The sequence below is a fragment of the Serinus canaria genome, chromosome 1 (assembly GCF_022539315.1).
Source record: "Serinus canaria isolate serCan28SL12 chromosome 1, serCan2020, whole genome shotgun sequence".
In the NCBI taxonomy this organism is placed as follows: Eukaryota; Metazoa; Chordata; class Aves; order Passeriformes; family Fringillidae; genus Serinus; species Serinus canaria.
Genome location: NC_066313.1, coordinates 65,551,068 through 65,570,273, shown reverse-complemented (window position 1 = coordinate 65,570,273; position 19,206 = coordinate 65,551,068). Strand labels below are relative to the sequence as shown.

General features: G+C 40.0%; 1 protein-coding gene across 7 annotated transcripts in view; it reads right to left on the bottom strand.

Annotated features, from left to right (window-relative positions):
• LMO7 (LIM domain 7) overlaps nucleotides 1–19,206 on the bottom strand; it is a 132,083-nt gene that overhangs the window by 74,800 nt on the left and 38,077 nt on the right. For all 7 annotated transcript variants that reach the window (XM_030234063.2, XM_018908734.3, XM_050970354.1 and 4 more), the window contains exon 3: nucleotides 18,371–18,440. In XM_030234063.2, coding sequence (XP_030089923.2) covers nucleotides 18,371–18,440 — 70 coding nt within the window. The remainder of the gene's footprint in view (nucleotides 1–18,370; nucleotides 18,441–19,206) is intronic.

Genomic DNA, 19,206 nt, shown 5'->3' with positions numbered 1-19,206 from the left:
AGAGACAGAAACCAAACTGTATTCAGAGCTGCTGCTGCTGCCTCACTTGGGGGGGGTTTCTTTACGAGTCCCTCCCCCTTCCCACACCCCCTCCTCAACTTCACACTGATATGTCACAAAATATAGCAGCGGCACCCACTCTCTGCACCTGCTGCAGGATGGACTGACCTGTGAGAGAAATGTTAAAAAAGAATAAATCTAATGATATATACAGAGATTATACAACTTGTGATCTATTTCCACTTCATGAACAGTGGGCAATAGGCAAGAAATTCCTTCTCGTTAAGGCGGAATGCTATCAACAACAAAAGAATGTGCCCTCTTGAGCACTTGCTTCCTTCAGCTGCAAGCCAAAGGAAAAGGTACATGAAGTTACTTAATTCATAAGCTGCACACAGCCCTGTCATTAAGAGTTTGTAAGTCAAGGTGCTGGTATCAGAATTTCATAGCATAAAGAAGCTTTGCTTTAGCTATTTAATATGCTTTAAAAATTTTTTTTGACACATAATCACTGGATGTAACAGTTATTCCTTCACTTTAAATTCATTAAAAAAACAATCTACAAAGAAAATAACAGCTGCTTTTAATAAAGAAAGTAAAACAAACCCTAGGATCCCCACAACCTTCTGTTTTGAAGGTCCCTGGGATTCTAGTATTTCTTATCAGTCTGTAAACATGGCTTAATTCAAGGAAAATATTTGAGCAAGGTATTCCCCATGCAGGCTGCGGGCTCTGCGTTACCACATCTGAAAGATCCCAGGTGTCTCATACATTGAAGGTTAAGCCCAGGCCTGTGTGATGTGGGGGCTGCTCTGCTGCAGGGGGGTGCAACGGGATGGCAAACATGGGGGACACCGTGTGGTGGCAGATGAGAGGAGGAAGCTGGGAAGGATGCAGGACAGGCAGCCTCACCCATGCCCAGGCACTGGTCCCTGCAGTGCCCAGGCCGCTGCCTGCACATTTGCCCGGGAAGAACTTCATGCTGTGAGATGCAGCCTCAGAAGGGGCATTTGTTTTTCCTTTCCATGCAATGCCCCTTTTTTCATTCCATGTAATATGGGGAAAGCTGTCTAGATGTGTCAACTTTATTCAATTCATATTTGAGTGTCACATTAGTACCAAACCAGCAAGGACTTGAAAAGGCATTGTTTCCTCTGCGTGGAAGAAGCCACGGGCTACAGTCCCATCGCAAGAAGAGGAGCTACTTGCTAAACAACCATCAGGTCAGTGTTCAGGGTACTAGGGATTCTGTGAAACTGTCAAGTAAGGCACAGCAGAGCAGAAAGAATGAGTAACTCCAAGGTAATGAATTGACACCAACACCAGTGAAGGCAATATGGTCTGATTGGTCTGCTCAGTCACCACAGCAACTCAGAGCAAACTCCCAAACCAATGGGTTATGTCAACCACAGGGCTGAAAATGAGCACATTGTGCAGGTAAACAAGGAAGAAGAGTCAGATTTAGAAAAATAGATGTCGTCTACACCCTGAGAGCAACAAAAACAAAGCAGAGGAGTTGCTCATCAGTGGATGCTTGGCTGCACAACTACCAAACTTCTGGCACATGAGAGAATTAATTTTGAAGGTGTTTCAGCAATTAAATCTATCAAGCATCAACCTCCTGATAGATAGCACTTACAGCCCCTGAGAACATCCCTGCTGACGAGAGTCAAGACCGTCAGGAATGGGGTCAGAAGCAGGGAGAGATAACATGGAAGGCAGAACACTGTTAGTTACAGTGCACACGTACAGAATAAAACAGGGTTCAAAATCTTCCTTCCCTCAGCTCCCAAGCCAGAAGTTTGATCATGCCTGCCATCTCACAGGTTACTGCCCCAACACCAGCTGTTCTGCAGTCAGGGCCTGGAAATGACCCTCACAGTATGGAGAGGTGACACACACAATAGGCTTTTTATCAGGTTTGGCTATTGACACAAAAAGGTATCATTTAAACAAATCAGCACTTCTAAATACTGTCTTTGCCAAGTTATTCTTGACTATCCCTAATGATCATAGTTAATCAGCAAAGCCACAGGTTTTAAAATAGCTAGCAGCCATTTTAAACTCTAACAGAATAATGAATAGGAAGATGAATTTTAAATAGCACCACAGAAATAAGTAGGAAAAAAAAAAGACATGTTATCAACCTTGCAATTAAATTTATCATTAAAAATGTGAACGGGAACATTTTTCAGAGATTAATGCACTCAAATATAGAAACCATTACACCATTCCTTTTACCAATGTAACTGTACTTTAACAAGACTAATGGTCATTGCCAGTGCAGCTTCAAAGGACATACTGCAATCTGAATCTCATCATGCTTCACAAAAATAGTTCTATTTAAACAACCAGACCTCAAAATCCTGGAAAAGCACAGCACCAGACCTATCTCCAGGTGACAAAAGTCACTGACAAGATGTGCTCAAGAGAAAAAGGCTCACACTTGCATCCACCGCCCTCTTCTGCAACCGTGTTCTCAATCTCTGTAAACACGAGGAGGCCATTTAAATTTAATAAAGAAACAAATTAGCAGAGAAAAATAATTATGATGCTAAGGGAAGATAAGGGACTTAAACTGGAGAATTTGATACCAATAAAATGGATCATGAGAGGCAATACTGGTGCTACCTATCAGTACAAGGGAAGCAAAACCAGAAGGGGAGAGAGGGGCTGCCCATTTCAAAAGCAAGGATTCACCATTGGACAGATCAAATACATTTTACAGAAAATATAAGGTTCTGACAATTATTAGAGAAAGCTCTTGAACTAACAGGGATGAAATCATCAGTTAATTTTTGTTCATGTTATTAAGAGAACTCAATCACTGCATTTCCCTGAGCATCTGAAGTTGGAATGAGCATCACCACAGAAGTACAGGTTTTAAATCACAACAAAAATAAAGCCTGAAGTCTAAACCAAAAAATTCAAGTGTAATTCATTTCTGGTATGCTATTTCTACTTCTAAGTGTCTTAGCGAGAAGGGGTGTGGAGGTTTGAATGAGACTGTGGCAAAGGCTGTTTTTTTTCCCCAAACTGTGGGCATGATGGAACGGCAGAAAATTTCAAAGGTTCCTAGCATGGCTTGAGTTTTCCACATGCTGTACAGACTTATATTAAATGCACAATGTAGAACACTGACTAGATAGAGCTATTACCCTTCAGTATTCCATTTTTGCCTCAAACTTCAAAGTGAACCACACCCAGAAGCTCTGCAAAGTCATAATATGGGAGAGATGGAGCTGCCAGTGGGAAACAGGTCATCCACAAGCAGGCTTTTAAATACTGCTCTTCGGGGAAAAGGCAAACAACACTGTACACTTGCAGCTCTGTACCTGACTTTCTGGTCCCCATGGGGCACTGCTAGGCACAAACCCTTCCCTCTGCCTGTTGTTAAAGCATTTCCCTCTAACCAATGCTTTGAAGGAGCCGAGATGTCATCTCTACATGGAAAATGAGACTGTGGTCCATACTTTCCCTCAAGCATCTGAGCAGAGCAGGACTGCCTCTCACTGCTGCAACTCCATGGACTTGAGAGGAAAGGGACAAGTCTTTCATCTCCTTCACTTGCTGGTCCTCAGTGCTGCTCCTGCTCCTAGGCCAGGGGCAGGGAGGCTGTGCCAGAGCAGGTGAATGTGAGGGGAAGAGCAGGGCCATTGCTGCAGGGCTCCTCATCGCTATCACTATCGTCCAGACCACAAAGAAGAAAGAAGCTTGTGACTCTATGGGGACTCTATGGGGAAACACAAGAATTTCCTTTAAAAACGTTAAAAAGCAACTTAAAAAAACTTTTTAAAAAATTGAGGCACTGGGCAGTGGTTCTGTGTTCCACCTGTGATCAGCTCCTAATGTATGTCACCTCGGCAAGAATTTGAAAAGAAAGACAGTGCTAGTGAGGTGCTGGTGGTGGGGAAGTACAGAGGTTCCTCAACACCTAAGAAACCAAAGAAAAAAAGTACTTCTAAACCAGAAAAAGAAAAAAAAAATCAGCATGAGCAACATGAAAGAAAGAGAAAAGACAAAACATGCAAAAAATATCAAGAAGAGGCTGACCTTAAGTAGGAAGAAAACCCCAAAGTCACATACCTGAGAAGGGGCATAGAGTGTGCAGTGTGTATAAGAGAAAAAAAATTTAAATGTCTAAAGTAAAGCTAATTAAAAGAGGTGTCCCCATAAGAGCATGTAAATGCTATCTTATTTTGACTACTTACATGCAACGCACATCACACTAAATTTGGCTTGTGTAATAGAGCTGCAATTTCATTTTTAAAAAATCCCTCATTATCATGATTATCTGTGTGGGACAGGAATAATAATTTAAACAAGTGTGTAAATACATTTGCTTTCTTTAGGGTGCAGTCATGCTGTGTGGTAAGCCTGATCTTCTCTCTAGTTAACTGTTTCTCTGAATCCCTTTGTATGCACCAAAGCACAATGAAATCTGGTAGGCATACAAGTTATGGCACATCTTTCAAATCACTTGGCAACAGGGAGAAAAACAATTTAATTAACATGTTGTTTTTATGTTTTTCCTGGATGTATCAGCCAATAAAAGACAGTACTCCAGGTTGTCTCCTATTCTGATATAAATACCCACTCTTTCAGTCAAACTCCTTATTTCTACTGCTATTCAAACTCTAGTTTGGAGGGGAGAGATGGGTAGGAGAAGGGTGAGTTTTTTGTGGGTTTTAGGGAGGATTTTAAGCAGTTATTTTCAGTGTATGAAGGGGATTGTACCCTATGCTTGCAAGGCCATGAAGCGTATTTGCACTAAGTTTTACATTATCATCCAGACCAGGATTTGGTGCCAGAAGTTGTTTTCAGTTTCCAGGCTACAAAAAAAAAAAAAAAAAAAAAAAAACAAACAAAAAAAAAAACAACAACAAAAAGAGACAAAAACCACCAAGTACCTATAGCGCCTAGCAACAAAAGCTTTTGACATTTTAAGAGTGACTGATGCATTTTTTTGGCTACAGAATTCTGAAAGTCATTTGAGTAGATCACATTTAACAGGCATTTTTCCTTAGTACTGCATTTATCAAGACATTTAGTCATCTTGAAGGAGACACAGCTTTCAACTCCGCATTCATGACAAGCCCTCTTTATTAGCATCCTCATTCCATTAAGAAAGGGCAATTTCCATTAAAAAAAAATTGTATTTTTTCAAGTAGAAAATATTTTTCATAGGCATAGCATTATACAGTCCACCCAAGTTGGCTCAAATCAGTTTAAGGCAGAATTTAGAGCTGCATTTGGCAGCAGCATCACTGCAAAGCTACACATTGTTTATACTCAGAGGTGGGGTAAAGGAAAGAGCCTACAGCAGGAGCTTGTTGAACGAGTTGGGTGACTTGCTCTTCCTCGGAGGTACGTTTCGGTTATTAGCTTTGGCTGCGGGTGCAGGCTGGGGCAGAAGGGGTGAGAGGACAGGAGGGAACAGGGCTGAACACAAACCCCGGGTCTGACCACAGGCCTGGGAGCCAGGAACTCCCCATTACCACCTTGGCCTTGAGTGTCAGGATGTTTAGTGCCCATTACCCATCCATCCCATCTGTAGTGTGTGATCCCTGCTCTCTGTGTTTCTCTGAAGGCCAACAGTTTTAACCTTGAACCAAATGCAGAAGTGGATAGGATACCTAAACTAAACTGCCCTTTTCCTCCTTTTTGGGCCCAAAACTAAAAATAGTAATTAAAACAATCATCCTGCAGACATAATTTGACTTAGAGTGACCTCAAGGCTTCTGTTCAATAAATTATCCCACCTATAACAGAGTGCACAGAGCACTGTGTTGGCCAAAGATCAGAAACTGAGTTAATTGCTTTGCCACTCCCCTCTGCACGCCCTTCATTGCTTTTCCACACTGGGTAAAACAATAAATTACTGTGATCCTTGACACAGGGATTCCCTGCTCCAGCTCTGTGCATGATTACAGATACTAAATCTTTAATGATTTACTGCCAGCTTTCCTCTCAGAAAGCAGGTGCTCTTGCTGTGAGAATGCAGGAATGAAACTTTGTGCACAAACTTTGCGGTTACCTTGGTGCTGCCAGTATCAATAGCTGTAGGAAGAAGAGGAACATTCCCCTTTGCCATTGCAACCATTATGGAAACCACATTTTGAAGCACCCTTAGGGAAAGAATCATTCTGGTTTAGGACAAAAAGGTCCATCTGTCTCCCAAACCCCAATCCCATCTGCAGTGACTGCAGCTGGTCATGGATCTCTGTAAGACCAAGGTATGTACTGAAGGATCTTCCCCAAAACTTGTTATTTAGGTCTGGCAGAAGACACCTCTGCTCAGCCCACCTCATGGTCCACAACCTCTTGCAGCATTGAGCTCCACAGTTTCTTTACAATGGGAGCAACTGGATTAAGGAAAACACAGGAGAAATTAATGTGGGTTGATGAGTTTTTTAAACAGGACTTCAGAGTTGACAGCCTTTAAGGTGTTTAACATAAGAAAGGAACAACTGTCTTCAACGACTCAAAATGCCTCCCAGGCTCATATCTCTAACCAAGCTACAGCATAACCTTCACTGTGACATTACAGACATATACCACAGCAACAATGTGTACCAAATGAGCCTTTTATTGATAAGAGAGTGAATATCAGGTTGTAAACTGCAGGTGTGTTTCTGGGATGTCACTGCTACCAAATAAGGTTACCTGGAATGGAGAAGGGCTAAAGTACAGCATGTTGGCAGACAAGCCTGGTTAATAGAGGTAATCCACTCAGAGGCATTCATACTGAAATGAAAGTATAGGTTTGGAAAGCCAATATGGAAGAACTAGCCTGGGCTATTCCCTTGTTTAGACAAGCCTTAACTTTCCCACCAGTTAGTTGCATTCCAATCAAAGTTAAAGGAAAAAAAAAAAAAATTCAAGCGATATGCTTTACACCCTGAACAGTTTATACAAAACAGACTCTGCAAGCAAAGTGTGCTAAATACTCCAATGCCAAGTCACCCCACTGCACAGAACTGGAATGACAGTAATCCACTTAAAGGTGAAACTCCCTTGAAGCCTAATGAGTAATAAAAGAAGTAAAGACCTCTTGTTCTTGAAACACTAAGTTTTGGCAGAGCTTGCTTTCCTCCTCCACCCCTCTTTTTTTTTATTTGTATACATAATGTTTTTTTGTTTTGCACACACAAGTTAACAACCTGATACAGGTGAAATTCAGCTTCTTCATACATAGGACTTGAAACAAAGCCTCAGATCCTCAATTCATGTAGCCCCCGATTTTTGGACAATTATTTAGTACTTCATTCTTTGTAAGAGAGCATTTGGAAGTTTCCTCTAACTTTGCTTCCTTCAAGACCCAGGCATCTTTTATTTCTTAACAGGAGTAGCATCCTAGTACTGCGTCTAATCCCTCCTGCCCTACATGGGCTTATCCCATGCTGTCGAGAAGCTTTCCCAGGACCCTGGATTGATGAGTTGGTTTGGAGATGACCTGCCTTGGAGCCCACCTGAACCCCTGCATCAGTGCCAAGCTTCCTCATGGCCCTCCCCATCCTCCTGCCATGCAGACAGCAAGCTTGGTCAGTGCAGCTGAAGCAGCTCAGCAGCCTGCATTTGGCAGCACTTGTGGCTGGTGTTGTTGTGAATAGTTCTTTCACACACCTCACTGGAGGAGGGTGATTCAGCACAGACACATGAGTGCGGAGGTGTTCGGGCAGGCGTTCGGAGATGTGGTATGAGGATTTTGTACTAAACAGAAGGGTGAATAGCAGAGCTGCACAGCCCCACCATGGATAACAGAGAAAGTTATAACTGCTGCAGTTAACATCTACTTTCTTTGAGAACTGCCATAAATTTTAAACACCTGGCACTGATAAATATCTGACAAGCCAGAGGTGGTGGGGGGTACAGGTGATCCACTGTCCACCTTATGAAGACTTAACACAAATAAACACTGAGTGCTGAAAAGAATCTCAAATCTGCACTTCCTTCTAGAAGGAAGGAGAAATCAGATTACAAATGTCACAAGTATGAGTTAAGGTGTGTACTTCTACATGGTTGACATTTTTTTTCCAGTTAGGAAGGAATGTTTCTTGACAAACAGACACAGTCATCAAGACACAGTCATCAGTTATTTCAGAAATAAAACCAGCATACAAATGACAGAGTATACCACAGACTACAGCTGATTGAATTGATAGATGGAAATTTCTTGGAGTTCATTTGGCAACCATATTTATCTATTTTTTTAAGTGACAGCAATCTGATGCAAAAAGGGTAATACTTTTTCAGAGCTTTGGTTTAGAACAGGAAAAAGGGTAAAAAATTTCGATATTAGAAAGTTCTTGCTGCCAATCATATTACTTTATAGTCAGTTGACAAGATTTTTAAAAAGTTAAAACTAATTTTTAATTAGTTAGCATTTTGACATCTCATCCCAGTAACACACTAAAAGCATTGGTCTGGAAGACCTGATCTCATTTAAAGCATCCCAAAATACTGCTTTTGATTCAGAGATCAACCAGTAGGCACAGCACTTACTGTCCCCCTGACAAGAGGCCAGGGCAAGTAGCTGAACCACCATTTCTTGGGGTCTGCATCCATACACTTCTTCTCCACTTATGTCTCCTAGATATATTTCACTCCACCATCACTCCCCTAAAAACCTGTCAAGTTCAACCCCCTGTCTGGGTTTCACTCTGCCTGATCGATGTCTCCAGCAGCTACTAAAAATTTCACAGAGTTTGTATCCACCTCCTCTTTCTCCACACCCTACATTTCAAAGTGTTTAGGCAGCAACAGAAAACAATTAAAGGAAATTCAGAACTAAGGCTGAAATGTATCATATGTTTTCAAGCAGAGGGGCACAAAGCATCAGTAAACCACTGCTGAGATTACATACTCCCACTATCAGGCATTGAAAGACTATAGAACAATGTCATCTCTAACTATTAATAACCATACTTCCTTTCTAGCACACAATCCTTTTCTCTTCATTGTCTGCTAGAGGCATTTCCATACAGGCCACATTCCTCTTTCCTGTAACACAGCAGAAAGAGTACCAAAAGTGATTTATAATTCCATATGCATTCCTATCAGGTCTTGCATTACTCCTGACATTTGCTAATTTACCTTTTTTTTGTTTACAGTGTGGTCAGTGAGAGAACTGGACTGAAAGTCAAGATTTCATCCCCACCCTACTATGACTTGCTTGTGACTTACTATTACTCAGCACTAAAGCCACTAAAACTCTCACTAACCACACACTACTATCTTTAGGTATAGAACTGAAGCAATGGTAAAGAACTCTTTGTGAAGTACTTCAAGATTTGACACACTAAAAACTTCTTATTTAAGAAAAAGATAGACTTTTCTTGAACTTAACTATTGAAAAATCAGATTTCTACAATGCTTCATAAATTTACAAAAAACATTTTAAAAAACCAAAACTTTTTTTGTTTTCTATTTAAACATAAATCTCATCCCAGTTACTGTGGCCATCATGTTCCCAAACTTGAAGAAACATCTGCTTAGGAGTTTGAAGTAATGTAAAATTCAGAAGTTTCAGTTGCCAGTGGAAACACAGTTACTAATTTCCAACTGCAATTTTTCTGAGCACTGACAAAATCACACTAAAATACATTAAGTAAGAAATTTAACACTTTATTTGATGGCTACATTTGAAACATAGTGCTGTGTCAACTCCCATGTGAAAAGATTTTTTTCTCATACTAATAACATGGGATCATAGAATGGTTTGGGTTGAAAGAGACCTTAAAGACAATCTTAGACCAACCTCCCTGCAGTGAGGGGAGGTTGGTCTATCTTGTGGTCTATCTTTAACTAGATCAGGTTGCTCAGAGCCCCATCCAACCTGACCCTAAATGTTTCCAGGGATGAAGCATCTACCATCTCTCTGGAAAAGCTGTTCCAATGCCTCATCACCCTCACAGAATCTAAATCTAGCCTCTTTTTATTTAAAACCATTACCTCTTTTCCTATCACAACAGAGTGCCTTCTAAAAAGTTTGTCCTTATCTTTCTTATAACCTTCCTTTAAATATTGAAACCTGGAGCCTTCACTTCCCAGGCTGAATAACCTCAACTCTCTAAGCCTGTCTTCATAGGAGAGATGCTTCAGCCACTCATCATTTTTGTGTTCCTTCTCTGAACCTGCTCCAACAGGTCCATGTCCTTGCTGTGCTGGGACCCCAGAACTGATGCAGCCCTGCAGGTGGGGTCAGAGCAGAGCAGAGGGGCAGAATCCCCTCCCTGTCCCTGTTGCCCACGGTGCTTTGGATGCAGCCCAGGACATGTTTGGTTTCTGGGCTGTGAGTGCCCATGGCTGAGCCAGGTCCAGCCCCTCATCCACCAGCACCCCCAGGTCTTTCTCAGCAAGGCTGATTTCATTTCTTATCTTATATTAATACTGGGGGGTTACCCCAACCCAGGTGCAGCACCTTGTACTTATCCTTGTTAAACCTCCTGAGATTCCCATGGGCCCACTTCTCAAGCTTGTCCAGGTCCCCCTGGATGGCATCCCATGCTTTAGGTGTGCTAATTGCACCACTCAGCTTGGTGTAATCAGCAGATTTGCTGAAGGTGCTCTCAATCCCTTTGTGTTATTGACAAACACATTAAACAGAACTTGTCCGAGCAAGAATCCTTGAGGGATATCACTTGTCCCTAATCTCCCTCTGGACATTAACTATGAGCACTACCCTCTCCATGCAACCATCCAACCAATTCCCTATCCACCAAACAATCCACCCATGAAATCTCTCTCTCTTCAGTTTAGACAGAAGGATGTTGTGGGGGACTGTATCAAAGGCATTGCAGAAGGCCAGATAAGTGACACCTGCATTCCTGCCCTTGTCCACTGATGCAGTGGCTCTGTAACACAAAGCCAACAGGTTGGGTCAGGTGGGACTTACCCTTGGCTGTCCCAAATCATGTCCCTGTTCACTAGGTTCCTTAGTAGAGCTTTTAGGAGGAGCTGTTCCATGATCTAAGCAGGCACAGGGGTTGGGCTGATGGGTCGGTGGTTCCCAGGGTCCTCCTTCCTACCTTTTTCAAAGATGAGTAGAGTGTTTCCCTTCCCCCACAAATCTCTTGCTTCACACAAAAAAAAAGGAAAATAACAGTTTTGAGAAGTGTTTTTACCTGCAGCATTAGAATACTGAAGAAGAAAACTACTACTATAAAGAGGAACCTGTCCTTATTCCTACTATCCAAAGTGCTCCTGAGCCTGTATTAAACATACAAACTGCATTATAAAGGAGAGCACATTGGATGCAGGGCATGAGTTTGGGTAGGTCATACCCACTTCCACTTTCTCCCTCTTTGGTTTTATATTTATTGAAGTTCATTCACAAGAAACACTAATTGCTATTGTAAAACAGAAGTTTTCCCTTCCGTAAGGATTATGCTAAGTAATAAGTCTCTTAAAATACTTGTCTTTCTGAATTTCCCAACAACTTGCTGAGCCTAGTCATTCAAGAAACAGGTAATGATGCCTCTTAGGTTTTGTTTATACATTTAAATTAACAACTTTCAAAAAAACCCCAAAGAGCAGGTATCACCTTGTGCCTTGCCTTATGAAAAACAATACCAGGATAATCAGCTTCCAGGTGAATGATATCAAATAGGACTTGCTCAGCTTCACTCTTGGCAGGGCTGCATGTGCAGCCTGTACCTCTGAATGTACATGCCACTGACTAAATCAAAACCCCATGACTAAAGCAGCCACAAGAGAGGGCCATGGAAGCAGGGCTGGAAGCAGAGCCCACAGCTACCACATTGGCTGTGATGTGCTCTGTTAGTCTACAAAAAGGTGACTTAAACCTTCAGAAGAAATAGCAACACTCCACATCACTCAGTATTGCTCCCTCATCAGTGAAAAAATACAAGAAAAAGGTCGGAAAAGCAAACAGTGCACAACAAATGTTTATCAGCTCATTAGTCAGATCTTGACCAAAATTTATGAGGCTATTTCTTACATGCATTTTTGCTGCACAACCAGGAAATTTAGGTCTATATTTTCTGGGGTTTGGGAGTGAAGCAAAGCAAAGAACAACAGCTTTTCTATAACTTACTCCAGGTATTTGTGTACTTGCCCTTCGTCATTTTTCATGAGGAATAGAAATGAGAAGTTTCTTTAAAACCAATTTCTCATAGCAGACAAGACACCTTTTCCTTGTTGGAAAATATGCTGACAAATCACAAAATCCTCCCCCTCGTGATTATATTCAAACCATCCCCACATGCTAGGATTCAAGCTGAAAACTCTGTATTTTTTGAGGAAAAAAAAGTTTTCCTCTGGGTTTGCTTTTATTAAGATATTTTTATTACTATTTTTTATTTATTATTATTTTATTATTAATATTTATTTTTATTATTACTATTGTAGCCCCTACCAGTCAAATTCACATAGCAGAAGTTTAAGATTAATAAATAATTTTTTAAAAAATATGTAATGCAAGAAGACAAAAAGGATGTACCAATATAAAGGCTATACTAAAGACTAGAAGGGGAACAGCAAGAGAAAATAATCAGCATGAAGGAATGAACTTTGAAAGTAGAGGTGCTTTGAAAAAAAAATTAATTTAGATCAAATTAAGCCTCTCATATATCAAGAGATTTCTTGAATTTAAGTGGAAATCACAACTAATTTGATTCTAAGTTATCCAGAGAAGGAAGTTTGTAGCTAAGTCCTAAATAAAGCATACAACTGAACGAATATGTACAAGTATGAACTTTGCCCAAAAAATTGTTTTGAAATTGTCCTATAATAAAGTAAAAATGTCATCTGCATACCATTCCCTGCAACACAAGGAAAAAAAAAAAACACACCACCAAAAAACTCCATCACCCTGGTGAGAAAATTTTCCCACAGAAAAGGAAATTTTGGCCAGCTCTCCTTGATGACAAAAGATAAGGAAATACCAGGGCGGTTCCACGCTTTGCAAAATGTTAGGCACAAAGGCACTGAAAAATGTTTTTATTTTTTATGTTCTCCACCCTTTTCTTTATCTCCCCTTTTATTTTAGTTTAGCTTTCTATCATATTTCTCTCTTTTTACCTTTATTATTCCCTACTTTCCTGGCTTAGAAGGTATATGCCAATGACCTCAGTAACACTGTTTCAGGTGGTTGCCTTGGTGCAAGTGGTATTAATAATTGCTGATGCATTCAATGAGCACATCTTAGAATGGTATTACATTGCATTAAAGAGAAGCAATGATGTTGGAGTAGCACCTATCAGAAGGATATGTGTCCTGTTGAATCAGAAAAAAAAAGTTTGAAAAAATCTGCATGAAAAAGCATCAAGATGCTCTCCACCCTAAAGGAACCCTAATTCCCCACTAGAAAAAAAAAAATCACACTCTACAGTATTTCAGATAAACATTTTCAAACCTCCCACTGCCTAGAGATGTGCAGCTTTTTTTGTGTGTATGAACAGGAAATGATAATTCATAAAAATCCCTTTTCCAAAGCTGAAGAACTTTATGAAGATGACATTTTGTGCTCATGTTCATCCAGCTTGCACACAGAAAACTGTCTGAATTAGCAACATCTCACCTTGTTTGAAATCACAGACCAACTTGAAACCAAAGTGCTAATGTCAATTCATTTGCAGCTCTGAAAAACCCAATAGCTTTCTATCCTGCCCTGCTGTATGTTCACAGCCCTCGTGTCTCAGATGTGAGAAAAAGCTTCCCAAACTCAGTGCAAAGCATTGCACTTCCACCTTATTCACAGGAGTTGCAAGCAAAAATAGATGGTGTTAGAAAACCAAAATGGGATATTGCAAGGCAAAAATTGGTATGAGCACAATTTCCATTTGCTACCCCTCTCCAAGGGAGACACTGGCTTCTACCTCAGAATTTGCTTCACCACCTGGTCTCAGCTGGAAAGTCACTTTCACTGAAATTCTGCCTTGCTGAAGAGAATACACTTATTCCTCCTGAGCAGCAAGCAACGTATTAATCTGACAGATATGTTCAGCTTGCATGATCTATACATAACTCATTCATCTTCCTGCTGTCTCATGGCATCTTGTGACTTTCATTCCAGGTTATGATTCTCTATATTCAGCTAACTGAGTTTAAAAAAGGAGGCTTTTGGGGAACAATGGTGCTGCAGCCAGAGATGCACCTCTGAAACTGTTCATCAAAGCCTTGTTGGAAAATATGTTGTCAAACCACAAAATCCTCCCCCTTGTGATTATATTCAAACCATCTTCACATGCTGGGATTCAAGCTGAAAACTATGTATTTTTTGAGACAAAAAGTTTTCCTCTGGGTTTGCTCTTGTTAAACATTCATTTTACCACCCCACTACCCAAGAAGTGTAATCAAAATAATTTTGCAGGATCTGAACCCAGCAAGATTTATCACTTTGAGTCATTTTCTTTAAACGCCATCTCTGTTTCACACAGATAAGGACCAAAAGAAGTGGATCTTTACAGTAACAAAGTGCAATCTGCACTTTTTCTACTGTTCATAATAAAATCTCAGCTTCCACAATGCTCTGACCTTTCTGCTACCCTTCCCATACCCCCCAGAAACACCTGAGGGCTTCAGGACCTACGCTCTACCAGTTTGCTTGCCCCTCTGCTGTACTGGGAAAATATATGTGCACTGCTCTTCATACAAACTGTGTATTTTAGAAGTCTGAAATATAATCAGAAATTAAATTTTAATTTTCTAGAAACTATTTTAGTGCAAAGGTTCTAAATGGCATTTAAAAAATAAATAGTCAAAATTAAAGCAGAAAACCTCAACAGCTACCTCCCAGTTAACTCCCTTCAGGAAATCTATGGGAACATTATGGGCTCCAAAATCTGCCACATGCTGTTAAAATCAACCTGCTGCAAGTGGCAACTTTCTGCAACTACTGCTGGAGTTAGAAGTTAGCACCCTGCAACTGGCACACCTCACTGTCCAGGAAACCACCATAAAAGCTGCATGGACATTTCTTCAGTCACCTGTTCCTGACCACAGCTTCCCTACAACCACTCTGGTACTTGTCTGACCCCCAGAAGTTCAATTTTCCAAACTGGAACAGAAGTGAACAGGCAAATGCAGCTAAGACAATGGCTACATCTCACACACGTGCCTCAGGAGAGAACTGGAACAGTGAGGCTAGAGGCAAAAGTTGTTTTATGGATACCAAGTTATAGCCAGATCTACCTCTCCTTCCCAACTCTTTTTCTTTGTAAGACTTCTTACAAACCCTCCCACACAGGCTGCAGCCCAGATTTCCCATGCCATGCCAAAATGGGGAGAAGTTTAATCAATTTTTTGAACTTTCCTGGTAGCAATTAAGCATTTTTAATTAAGCAAATACCAAGTTTCATTTCAGTATTTAATCCTCAAAACACATGTATTTATTTTTCCATTCCATCATGATTAGACCTGAACCCCTGCAATCCACACCTAAAAATCACTAGGCAGCAGTACAATCAAACTGAAGGTAAAAGCTAAGACTTAATCTGAGTTGTGTAAAATGTTCCTACTAACATAAAGCCTCTATTAGATCTCATGATAATTAAGATGTCATAAAAGAAATCAAGACATAACAAATCAGTAATGCACTGATCTCATTAAAAGCAGCACCTCACACTAACTCAATGCAAAATCACTCTAGCACACAATATTCCATATACAACAGAAGGTTTTGTTATTCCTATAGGCCTCCACTTACCATTTTACTGAAACAGTTTGTTTTCAAAATAACCATGAACTCAAAGAAGTGAGATAACAAAACCTTTCTGGAGATTCAACCAAAGGCATCTATTCAACACCATATTTCTGTACTGCTGAAAAAGCCTGTCAAGTAGTTGAAGTGAACACAATGCTTAACAACATACTTACATGGAAATGAAATATATTAACTCCCTAGGGACAAAACCAAAATTCAAGGAATTTCTGGAGGGGAAGAAAAACAAAGGGGAGGGAAAGCTGGGGGAGTGTGGGGGGAAGAGAAACAAGATGTCTTTCAAAGCATTTGTTTCCTTCTGATAATCAGACTGCCATAAAACTCTCAAAACCATGGGGGGTTTGTTTCCTTAGAATCAGAAAAGTCAGGAGAGAAATGGATGCTAATTAGGCAATAAAGGCATAAAATGTTTTGGAAATGGACTTCAGGTTATGAGTCTACAGGAACATGAAGAAGCTGTAGACAGAACATGATCAGATCCCTTTTTGTTTTAGAAAAAAAACCTGCCATCTCTCAATCTTAAAATTTTAATCTGGATTAAATAAAAAAAAAAAAGACAAAAAAAAGAGAAAAATGAGAAACAAATTCACCCCTTCCAACAGTGATTTCTAGATCTCATGAAAGCTTGCTAGGGAGCAATTAGTGTGAGACTCAAAGGCATTGAAGACAGAAGAAGTGAGAGCCACAGAAGTATATGTAACATTTATGAGGCCACAGAAAATACTAGAAGCAAATTTGTGGGAGAAGCAACCTACAAGCAGTGAAAATGTTTCCAGAATACGTCAAGCAAGCCTACCATTGAATTTCCTAGTAAGTTTTTTTCCATCTCTAAAACCTATCTTTCAACCACAGTATCCTGAGCCTGTCAGGTGTCAATGCCTGCTTTCTTATAAATGCAAATCCCCATAACTTTTAGTTTGAGTTCTACTGCTGGGATGCAACCTGGGCTCTTCAAAGCTGGTATAACTGGGAAGGTTCCTCTCAAATGTGTAAAAACCAGTCTTCCACTATTATCACCATAAACACCATCTTCTGAAACCATCCCAATATGGTCTTCATAATTGTTGTCTCCAGAAACTGAAGTGTTTATGTAAAACCTTTTCCACAGGTTAACACACAAAACATCAGCTCTCTCAATTACTACCTTTAAGCTGCATTTTAACAATAACACTGGGTGAGCTCGATTTACAAGAATCATTTGCCTTTCCTCCTCTTTCCTTTATTTTTGAAGACTTGTAGGAACTAGAAACAACTTCAGAAAACAATAATACACTACCAGTAAAACATAAATTACACACCAAGTGAATACTCTGCATTTTTACATCCGGAAATAAAAAATGCATATAAAACCAAGAGTGCCTGCAGTTATGAATCAAGACAGCACTTAACCACAAAAATGAAATCTAGCTTATGGTTTTCTGTTTTGAATCTAATGGCTACTGCAGAGGCCACATAGACAATCAAACCACTGATCAAATAACTGTGCTCTCCTCCCCAGAATTATTTTGGTTTAATTTGAATTCTTTTTTGTATGTCTCACAGGAAAAGAATGTGCAGCAGTCTTATTCACAAGCCTAAATACCTGAGCTCGTCTGGGACAAAGGCAATTAATACTTTCTACAGTCATTTGATGTGGAAATGCACATTCTCAGCTTATGCAATAACTTATGGCAATTTAACCTAATCCTATGACCTGCAGCCAAGTTAACTACACTTATTCTCTAATGAGCTGCATGGATGACCAGCAAAAACGAATGTTTTGTTGGTTCATCCCATTAAAACATATAAATAAAAGTATCTAGAGAAGTTTTGCATTCTACTCCTACTAAGAAACCAGGTAATTTTCCCTGATGTTGAGCTTGCATGTTTGTCATAAGGTGGGATCTTCATTTGTCACAGGAATCATGCAAATGTCCCTGTCCACCCTGGATCTTTTAATATGAGACCAATGGCATTTGTGACAGGACTAAATAGCCTTGAGTGACATGAACAGCCTACAAGGCTGTTGTAGTGAAGAAAGGTTGTTGTGATGAAGAAGGAATTCTTTGAACTTGTTTGCCCACCGAAGGGTTTCTGATGCTAAATGGCTACAAAACTTAATCTAGTCTCTGGGCACCAAATTTTCCAAACAGCACACAGAAAACCCTTTACATTTCCTGTAAAAATTATGAAATACATCTCCCACCTCTACCCCCAGCAATGTGATTTACAGCCAAAACATTGGCAAATCCCTCAGCTGAAGCCTGCAGATAGATCTTTGCATCATCAGAGTTATTTTAATGAAACTGAGGCTTTGTTGTGGGTGGAGTGAAACAGGTTCTAAAAATACTTTAACTACACAGAACATTTCCTACTTTGCCCATTCCCTAAAAAAGGGATATTGAAGTGGCTTCTAAATGTTAAGATAGGACAGTGGCCTTTAAACAGAGACAAGTAATGCCGCAGAGGTTTGTGCACAGGAGCCAGTGCTTGATACATCTGGGGATGAAGAAGCTTGATGCAGTGACAGGATGACTGAAGTTACAGATCCAAATGACAGAGTAGGTATCCTTTGTGGTCTAAGGTAACATAGAAATGGTACAATTTTGAACAAAAATGAAAATGGAGCTAAAATTTTGAAAATTCTTTAAAAACAAAGATCACTTGGTTCATACACCAGATATTAGATTCAATGCCATTACTTACCAAGCCAGCTATTGGAGTTGGCAGACGATTGATCTTCTTAACGATGCCAGGTTTGATCTTGTTAATCAAACTAAAAAAAAGTTATATGATTTTCTGTTAAATATTTTACTGTACTTAAGCATGAGCATCAATGCTTATTAAGAAATACTTTGCATGGGGTCCTAACATAACATGATCTGAATGAGTTTGAGCTGAATCTATTAACACTCCCAAGAAGTGACAAGCAAGAACAGATTGTAGTAGCAGAAATGAAACAAGTCACACACAAAGAGGTTTCTGGGAACAGCAAAGTGAGAAGGAAAAGAAAATGCCTGAGGAGGCGTGGGCAGAAAAGGATCTATGTTTCTACTACAAGGGTGGTGATGTTAATTGGATTCAGATTTCCTATTTATAGCTTTTCTTCTCATAAAGGTTCTGAGCAGATGTCAAAAATGTAACAGAATACTGATTTTCAGAGTTCAGTGTGATAGCACTAATATTCCTGAAAGGGTGAGAGATAAACTGAGTTTTTACAATGCTACCAAGTCCAGTATGCTGTATGCAGCAATCATTTTTGGCACACATTATTTACATGCACAAGTCATTTTCCATCTCAGTCAGAAGAGACTGTACCTGATATCACTCTTCACATAAAATTCATAATTAAGCTGAGAAGATAGGACAGACTAACACATCACTATTGAATACACATGCCCAAATGCATACCTTATCCTGCAGTAAAGATGAGGCACAGGATTCCTTGCAAGTCTATACCCAGGTTTTCAATCATGGAGCTAGTGAAATATTGTGGATCACCGACTTACGCACTGGACCAGAGGGTCAGTGGAGAACAGGGA